The sequence below is a fragment of the Orycteropus afer genome, unplaced genomic scaffold (assembly GCF_000298275.1).
Source record: "Orycteropus afer afer isolate SDZICR_OR568_19922 unplaced genomic scaffold, OryAfe1.0 scaffold00024, whole genome shotgun sequence".
NCBI classification, from domain to species: Eukaryota; Metazoa; Chordata; class Mammalia; order Tubulidentata; family Orycteropodidae; genus Orycteropus; species Orycteropus afer.
The window spans coordinates 1,745,131-1,755,309 of NW_006921611.1; the positions used below are offsets into that span (position 1 = coordinate 1,745,131).

Genomic DNA, 10,179 nt, shown 5'->3' on the forward strand with positions numbered 1-10,179 from the left:
AGGCCTTCAGGGAGATGGATTGATACAGTGGCTGCGATGATGGGCTTGAGTATAGCATGGATTGTGGGGCTGGCGCGGGATCGGGCAGTGTTTTGTTCTGCTGTGCATGGGGTCGCTATGAGTCGGAAACGACTCGACAGCACTTAACAACAACAACAACAAGAAACTTAGGCCTAAAGACACTAAATAACTTGCCCAAGACTGAAGAAATGTGATGAGAACACAATGTTTCCATCTTCAGGTTGCAAGGTTAACACCAGGGAATTCCTATGCACCTGAAAACCTGAGCACCGTTACTCTAAAATAAAATGCAGAATCCATAGCATCTAAACCAAACCAAACTCACTGTGGCTGAGTCGGATTTGACTCATAGCAACCCCCCCCTTGGGTTTCTAAGGCAATATCGTAATGGAAGTAGACTGCCCTATCTTCTTTCTGAGGAGTGGCTGGTGGGTTTGAGCCACCAGCCTTCTGGTTGCCAGTCAAATGCCTTAAGCATTGCACCACCACAGCTCCCATCCATAGTGTGGCAGATAGGAATTTATGGTTTGGTCCCTCATCTGCATGTTCATCATCTCCAGTCACACACTTCTCAAACTCACCTTATATCCCAGCTCTGTCTAGCTCCCTTTCCTCTCTTCATATTCCTCTCAGCATCTGCAGTACCTTTTCCATCCTTTTCACCTAGCCAATGCTGATATTTACTTCAAGGTTATGCTCAAATATCACTCTTCTACTAATTTCCTTACCCCCCTTCTTGGCTGCTTCTCCTATCTCCGTAAAGTGTCCTTCACCCTACCTTAGTCTCACAGGCATGCATCTATTGTAGTACATGTTGTGGCTGTTACTTACCATTGAACAAACTCTGAATTATGGTGACAACATGTCCATCAGAATGAAGCATTGCACAGTCTGTGCCAACTTCATTACTTTTGGTATGCTCAAGCCTGTTACTGTGGCCACTGTGTATTTTGATTGCCTTCCAACCTAGGAGGCTGATCTTTTAACACTGTATCAGACAGTATTGTTTTGTGATCCATAGGGTTTTTATTGGCTAATTTTTGGAAGTAAATTGCCAAGCTTTTCTTCCTTACCTGTGTATTAGTCTGCAAGTTCCACTGAAACCTGTCCACCATGGATGAGCCTGATGGTATTTGAAATACAGGTGGCATAGGGCTTAACAACATTATAGCAACGTGCAAGCCATAACAATACAACAAATGGACAGATGGTTGGTGAATTGTAATACTTAGTCTACTATATTATAACTTTATGCCTACTTTCTGACCCTCTCACTAGATGGTGAGCTCCTTGGTGGCAGAGATTCTTACATCTGTATATGCCCAGAACTAGATCAGCTACAGTTCTAGTGGACGCTCATTACATCTCAAAAGACGGTATCAGTGAAAAACAGCTCTCTCTCTCCCATAGTAAAAACCTGCCTCTCTTCCATAGTAAACATTCAGAATTAATTCCCTTTCCTCCTCACCTTGCCACTTTCGTTCATTTATAGCCCCCATCAGACATTGGCTAATTTGCCCAACTCTTAGATCCACAACATTATGGATTACTTAGAGCTGCAGTGTCTATCTAGTATAGTAATCACAAGTTATGTGTGAATATTTAAATTAATTAATAAAACTTTTGATTCTTTAGTCACTGTCGTTACCCTAGCCACTTTAAAATGCTTAGTAGCCACCTACTAGCATATTGAGTGTCTACCATATTGGGAAGTGCAGGTAAAGAACATTTTCATCATCACAGAATATCGTATTAGAATGTAATGACTTGGAGGGTCCCAAGAAACACCCCTCCTACTAGCAAGACTGAAGAGTTGAAGAAAACACATTGGATCTGAATCATATAATTCTGAAAGAAAAAAAAAAAAAAACATAAATAATCTAGTTACAGTTTATGTGTATGTGAAGCATAAAAGCTTAGTCAGAAGTATTTTTGTTATTGTCATTCTATGTGTAGACATGAGATCAGATAACTTCTAAAGTTTCTTTTATTCATTGATAATTGAAATTTTAGTTTTATGTATTTATAAACCTATTTGTCTTACCTTTTTTTTTAGAACCTGGGAAGATTATAGGACATAATTAAAGGATTTTGGTTTTCTAATTATTCTACTTCTGCAAAGAAATTATAAGTCAATTAATGGTGATTTTTGAAATGAGTTTAGGAAGCTCTCTAATCTCCAATAAAACTAAAAGTTTCACCCCATTAGTTTAACATTTTATAGAATACATTATTATGTTCTACTATATCATGTGTTCTGTTATCTCTCCAATGTGATTCTAAATTTCACACATCTGAAATCAATTAAATAATATACTGAACAAAATATATGTACATTTTATTTGTATTAAATATAATTATAAAGATTTCTCAGGGAAAGATACAAGAATGTTTACTTCATGAATTTTATTTCTTTTTTCCCGAGATAAAACTAACCTGATAAGCAACTTTATTTTCCTTAGCCTTTTGATATAATAACTGTATAAACATTACTAAAAACAAACATAATATATGGACTCTGTAGTGTTTGTTTGAGTCAAAGGAATCAATAAATATCAGATAATGTGTGTATTAGTGGAGAACAATTGCACCAGAGTGGAAGGGGACAGTTTCTATCCTTTCTTGTGAAAGATGATGATGTTTTACATTAAATAAGAAAACAGCCCTTGAGTATGGTCATATCAGAATAAAATTCACATGATTGTGGAAACTCAACATTATTACAATTAGAGACACAGGAAGTCTTTTCCTTTCAAAGAAAGTCACAATGAATTTAAAAGCCTAAGTAACACACACAATAAAGGACAATTGTTTCTTTCTGACCAAATCCTTACCCAGTTTTTAGTCCCTAATTCTGAACCTTGCAATGACATGTAGATGGAAAAGAAATGTGTGCTCATTATGCTGTTTGTCTGTTTCTGGTATACACATGGCTGTGAGCATATATATTCACAGATAGAAAATGTGTAAGAAACTGGACGCTTCATGGTGGTTCCCTTTTCTGTTTCCTTTCCTGTAGGAAGTGGTTTCAGATGAAAGGCATCAAGGTGGACAGCTACTGGAAGAACCAAAGTTGCTGCATTTCAAAGGGAATACCTTTAGTCTTCAGATCTCTGTTCTCGATATCCCCCCATTCCTCTGGAGAATTAAACCATTCACTGCATGCCAGGTACTGGCCAAATGGGTTTCTAAAGAAAACAGCTTTGCTTTAACTAGCAAACGTGTCACCAACCCTGGTGAGGGTTCTCTTGATTTTCTTCCTCATTTATAAGTATAGATTTAATTTCAGAACTATCACAGAACTGTACAGTCTTGGCCACATACAAGAAATTAAACATATTGTCTTATATTCAGAAGTTTCTAACAGGTAGGGAAAAAGGTGCATTGTGTCTGGTAACATGACGTTCTCCTCTCTCCTCTTTGAATGGTTGCCCAGTATAAGTTGAAGATGACAATAACTTAAAGCAGAGTTTGTTTCTTGGTTGGTTTATCAAAATCAGCTCATTATAAGACATTGTTTTAATGATATTCAACAGTGATTTACCTTGTGGAAAATCTTTTAAGAGTGATGATTTTGAGTTAGGGAGCTATGGCTAGGTGGGAATAAGAGATTCAGTCCTTCATATATGAAGTGCTTTCTGCCAAATAAATTGAGCAAGATGGGAAGAAGAAATTATAAATTGAGAGGCAAAGGAAGGATAAAACCTCTTTAGAACTCTTTTATAAGTAAAGATATTTATATATTACTGTTCATAGGCTTTTTTATTGAACTTTTTTATTATTATTATTTAATATTACAGGATGACTTAGAGTCTTTTTGTACCATTTTTACAGACTTTTCACTGCCTGCTTAGCATGAAAAGCTCTCTTATCAATGTGTGGCTCTGCCACTGAATTCCATGAAAATTCCTAGTAATAGGTATTGTCATTGTAAGGAGCTGGCTAATATGTCATAGTTTCTTAAGCCAGAGCATCTGTACTTCGTATGACAGGATGTTTCCAAAACACTCAAGAAGGTTCTGGTGGAATCGTATTGATCTGGAATCACAGGAGGGTTTTATAAACTTCTTTTTTCTGCCCATCAGAATAGTCTGCAGAGCCCCGTGGGTTTTTTAACCTTTCCATCCTACACCACTTTTGTTTATTTTTCTTTTACAACTATACACAAGGTATATCAGCCTGTCAGAATGGGAATGAGCCAAACCACAAGGAGAGAAGCCTGATTACAGCACGAGAGTTAAAAGAAAGGTGAACCACCAACCCTTTCAACTGCTAAAATTCAGAATTTTCAACTTGGACAGGGCTACAATTTATTTGCTCTTTCAGACTTCTGATTATCTTAGGGAATTGCCCTTCTTGTACTGTTTTTAGTGCATTCAAAGCAAAAAGAACACCTCTCATGGCCCAAAACTTTTTTTTTTTTTTTTTTCCCTGCACATTCAGCACATTTCCTTATGGAGAGATGTTTTCTATGAATAAATATATTGTTTATGATATCCAAGACCTAGGTGGCTCTGTTTCCCAGTAAGCAGTATTCAAAGTTTCTAGTCTAAATTTAACTTCAGGGTATTGTTAAAGCAAGTCCTGATAGTCATGCAAATTTCTCTTTATTAATCTTTATAGGTTATAAGGGCCTTACTTCACCGGATATAATGTGAGTGAATCAATCCAACATAATTATTAACTTTTTTGCTCAGAGATTAAAAAAAAAAAAAAAATCAAAGGAAAGAACTGTTACCTTGCAGCAGCACTTAAACAAAAATTTCGACATCAGGGATTCCAAAAAGAGATCCAGACAGGAAAAGCTTGGAGGGTAAAGTGCCTTCTGACCTCCTAGGATGCAACAGGGACAGCCAATGCCAAAGAGCATTGGCTCACAAGTAAACCCAACACATTTTACTTCTGGGATGGGTTGGGTTGCATGGAAGTTGTGAATGTGTATAAATATTTACCTTTTGTAATTGAATATAATTTGAAAGAGTCTTGGAAAGCTGAGAAACAATTTAATTTTCTCTGCACCAGAAGGCTTACCACCGAGCAATCATTTCACTTGATTTTTTTACCCATGGATGACTTTCTACTTTATTCCTCCTTCCTCTTCACCACCCCTACCCAATGATCTCCTGGCCCCTGTCATCACTGCAATCTTCCAGCTTGTGTGAATGCATATAGCATTTGGTTAATGGCCATGCTGTGTTTGCTTCAGGCAATAGATGCAAGCACTTTGGGGAGGGATTGTGTTTGGCCTGCTTGAACCTCATGTAGAACATCACACGCACTGACAAACTTGGCATAGATAATAAAGAATGGCTTTTCTTTAGGGCTTAGTGGTTAGGAACTAATGGGGCCTTTTTCTTGTTATCCAAGAGAGCTATGGTAGAGAAAGAAAAATCATACTATTTTTACATCATTTATAGGTCTTCTCTTCAACTAGTAATTCCCCGTCATCTTCCAACGCAGTGAAGAGAAGACTTCTAGTATCTTTGCCATTTCATTCCTCTCTGCCTTCCCCTAACTTTAAATGAGAAATCTAAGAATTGACATATTGCAAGTGGTACCCAAACTCTTTGTTGTTGTTGTTGGTACATGCCGTCAAGTCAGACCCGACTCATAGCAGCCCCTCCTTGGGTTTCCAAGGTGGTATCACTACAAAAATAGATTGCCCAACCTTCCTTCTGAGGAGTAGCTGGTGGGTTTGAACTGCCAGCCTTCTGGTTAGCAGTCAAGTGACTTAGGCAAACTCTACCCTCCCAAAAAAGTCATCCAGTTTTCTTCTGGAAATTGTGGAATTCCCCAGGTAGGTACTGGCGTTGGAGGTACCCAGTTCCTAGAATGTTTGCCCTACCAGTCACCAACAAACTACATGAGGAAGAGTTTTAAAATGGTGAGAGTTCAAAATGCGGTCTAGAATATATGATGAGAGCCTACGTATAGAAGGAACAATTAGAATCTATATCTTGTCAGTTTAGGTTCTGGAGAATAATTATAATTTTTGGAATTATAGTTAATGGGAATATTATGATTTTAATTAATGAAATACCATATTGTATTTCTATTGCTCATGAATTCAGATATGGTGAATGCGAGGAATACTTAGGAAATCTAGCTACTTTAGTACTCTTTGACCTCAATTCAAAGAAACACTGATGCTACTGTCCCAAAAGTAAACAACTAACTATTCCTCATTTTCTTTTCAGGCTTTACCACTCTACCACAATTAGGAATAAGCCATTTTCCCCTCCCCACAGTTAGCAATCCTTCTCTAGGAGGAAAATAACTCTGTTTTTGTAGGGTTGCTGGAACCTGAAAGCTACTTAATCACAATTCCCTTTATTCCTTGCTGACTGTGAGGCAGGAAAGCTATAATAAACAGTACACAGTAAAATATTAATTTATTTTTTAACTCCAACAAAACACAAAGTCAGGCTGTCACTTGCCTAGGATAAAAGCAGCTGTCTTTTTCAGCATGCTATGTATCTTGGAGAACCCAGTGCCCGTCTCCTGCTAGGATATGATTTACATTCTCTCCATCTGCTAGAAACCTAATTATAATAGGAATCAAAATGAAAACATTTCCAGAATTCTTTAAACACCTATAACTTTGCTACACTCTGTCCTTCCATACTTTCCACATAATTTCTCTCAGCTCAGCGAGCATCTTGTGTGTGTGTGTGTGTGTATTTTAATAAGTGAAAGCAAAGGTGATAGTTGTGAAAACATACTAATCACAGTCCTTCTACGTCTATTATTTTTAAGTGTTTTGTTGAGGACTATTGGCAGCTGCTAATCAAATCAATAATGAAAAATATTCTGTTGATATTGTTGGAATCAGATTGTTTAAAATATTTTGATTGTGTGTAGTGAAATGAAAAATTAAAAGAGAAGAGTTTTATGCTGATGGTCATGTATTTCTGTATGGAAAGATTATCTCTGCAGTTGTCATTACTCTATTCCCTTTCCTCCGGTATTTTCAGGAGAAAATACAGAAAATTTAGACAAGGTGCTTTTATATAGGCAGTCAGTACCATTTTTTTTTTTTTTTAAGAAGGTAAGCATTACCCAGGATTCAAATCCAGTCTAGAAAACATAAGCTTGCTTAAAGCTGGAGCGGGAACTAAACTCTAGGTGGGTCTGAAATCCACACACTTGCATTGTACTGTAATCATTCAAAGTTCAATTTCAGAAATAAATAAATAACTCCAGATAAGTTAAGCAAAAGCTCATAGAGCTTTCTATAGATACTTGTGTTAAAGTATCACATACAAAGTGTCTCTACCAAAAACAAACAAACAAAAAAAAAAACCACATTGGTTTAGAGTCGAGAATTCGTTTGAAGGCTAATCAAAATTAGAAAGCAGAGAGTGAGGACAGGACAATGAATGATGGAAACACTTGAAGGTGAAGCAGAGAACTAGAATTAACATGGCAGGCAACAAGGGGCATGGTTTTCCCACAAAGTAATGATGTGTGGAAAGCAGAGATCTTAGGTAACTTGGTTACATCAGTGTACCCCACCACGATCAGAGGACAATAGATGGTATTCTATGAATAATATCAGCAATACTAAGAATACCAATCAACTGTCTGTTTTCCTGTTCAGTCAAGCTCCAAAACCTTCAACAGCTCTGTACAGTAGACAGTGAAGGACAGAAGACAGATAAATAGGTTACTATAGTTAGCTAGGATGAGGAAAGAGAAGATAAGAAATTAATGAGGATAGGAAAATTGGAGAAGAAAGGCAATAAAAGAAACATGGAAATTAATTTTCAAATGGTAATATCGCAGTGCAAAATAAAGTTCACATAAAGTTATTTGTACTAATTAGAAACATCATGTCAGGGATTGACATTGGTATAGCTATTATAGTTCTCCACAGAAAGAAGACAATTGAGCATGTGTAAACAGATGATTATCACTGGTGATTCTCAGTCAGAAGGGAAGAACACACTGGTCATTTCTCAAGCTGAAAGAACTGAAGAGGAAATTTAGCCTCAAGTTGCAATATTGAAAGATTCTATGGGCATATATTGAATGATGCAGGAAATACCAAAAGATAATGGAAGAAATACACAGAGTCACTGTACCAAAAAAGAATTGGTTGATGTTCATCCATTTCAGGAGCTAGCATATGATCAAGAACCAATGGTACTGAAGGAAGAATTTGAAGCTGCTGTGAGGGAAGTGGTGAAAAACAAGGCTCTAGGAATGGAGAGGATACCCACTGAGATGTTTCAACAAACAGATGCCACACCTGAGGCACTCATTTGGCTATGTCAGGAGATTTGAAAGACAACTACCTGGACAACTGACTGGGAGAGATCCTTATTTGTGCCCCTTCCAAAGAAAGGTGATCCCACAGTGGAAATTATTGGACAACATCATTAATATCATGCACAAGTAAAATCTTACTGAAGATAATTCAAAAATGGTTTCAGCAATATATTGACAGAGAATTTCCAGAAATGCAAGTTGAATTCAGAAGATGTTGTGGAATAAGGAATATCATTGCTGATGTCAGATGGATCTTGGCTGAAAGCAAAGAATACCAGAAAGATGTTTACTTGTGTTTTATTGACTATGCAAAAACATTCAATTTTGTGGATCATAACAAATTATGGATAACATCGAGAAGAATGAGAATTCGAGAACACTTAATTGTGCATGAGGAACTTGTGCATAGATCAGGAGGCTGTTGTTTGAACAAAACAAGGGGACATTGCATGGTTTGAAATCAAGAAAGGAGTGTGTCAAGGTTGAATCCTTTCACCATACTTACTCAATCTGTATGCTGAACAAATAATTTGAGAAACTGGACTATATGAAGAAAAACATGGCATCAGGATTGAAGGAAGACTCATTAACAACCTATGTTATACAGATGACACAACTTTGCTTACTGAAAGTGAGGATGACTTCAAATACTTATTGATGAAGATTGAAGACTACAGTCTGCAGTATGGATTACACCTTAATATAAAATAAACAAAAATCCTCACTACTGGACCAATAAGCAACATCATGATAAATGGAGAAAAGATTGAAGTTGTCAAAGACTTCATATTATTTCATTCTTCAATCAACACCAATGGAAGCAGCAGTCAAGTTATCAGACGTTGTATAGCATTGTGCAAATCTGCTTTAAAGGACCTCTTTCAAGTGCTAAAGAGCAAGGATGTTTCCTGAAGACCAGGGTGCATTTGACACAAGCCATGGTGTTTTCAGTCACCTAATATGCATGTGAGAGCTGGAAAATGAAAAAGGAAGACTGAAGAAGAGTTGATGCTTGTGGGTTGTGGTCTTGGCAAAAAATGCTGGAAGTACCATGGACTGCTAAAAGAACTAACAAATCCATCCTAGAAGAAGTGTGGCCAGAATGGTCCTTGGAAGTAAGAATGACCAAACTTCATCTCACCTACTTTGGTCATGTTGTCAGAGGGACTATTCCCTGGACAGGGATATCATGCTTGGCAAAGTGGAGGGACAACAGAAAAGGGGAAGGCCCTTAACAAGATGGATTGACATAGTAGCTGCAATGATCGGCTTAGGTATAGGAAGGATCATGGGGCTGGCACAGGACCAGGCAGTGTTTTATTCTGCTGTACATGAGGTCGCTATGAGTCAGAGACAACACAATAGCACCTAACAACAACAATAAAACAGATGAGATTTTGAAGAATTCAGTAGACAGAGAATGATAGAAGGCTGAGATATGAAGTAAAGGTTACCCATGAGTATTAAATGCAAGAAGATTCAGGAAGAGAAGTAGGAAAATATCAGATTAGAAAACAAAAAGAAATACCCATGCTTGTAAATACATATTATTATTTATTTTATGTGGTGTAGAATGCAATTCAGGTGAAAAGTATTTTTGAGTGTTTTAGAGAAAATTACTTAATCTAAAGGTTATAGGAGGAGCTCTGGTAATGTAGTGCCTAAAGCAGTAGACTGCTAACCAGAAGTCTGGTGGTTCAAACCCACCAGCCACTCCTCGGAAGGAAGGTTGGGCAGTCTACTGCTGTAGTGATACCATGCTGGAAACGAAGGAGAGGTCGCTATGAGTCGGGTCCAACTTGACAGCACATAACAACAACATCAAAAAATGTTATAAGGAGGCCATACCATTCAGAAGTGTCCTCTTCTGTAGTATCTACTATTAGG

General features: G+C 37.3%; 1 protein-coding gene across 1 annotated transcript in view; it reads left to right on the top strand.

Moving 5' to 3' along the window:
- The window catches only part of UNC5D (unc-5 netrin receptor D), a 438,337-nt gene that overhangs the window by 390,809 nt on the left and 37,349 nt on the right, over nt 1–10,179 (top strand). Inside the window, exon 16 of the mRNA XM_042783659.1 lies at nt 3,041–3,190. Coding sequence (XP_042639593.1) covers nt 3,041–3,190 — 150 coding nt within the window. The remainder of the gene's footprint in view (nt 1–3,040; nt 3,191–10,179) is intronic.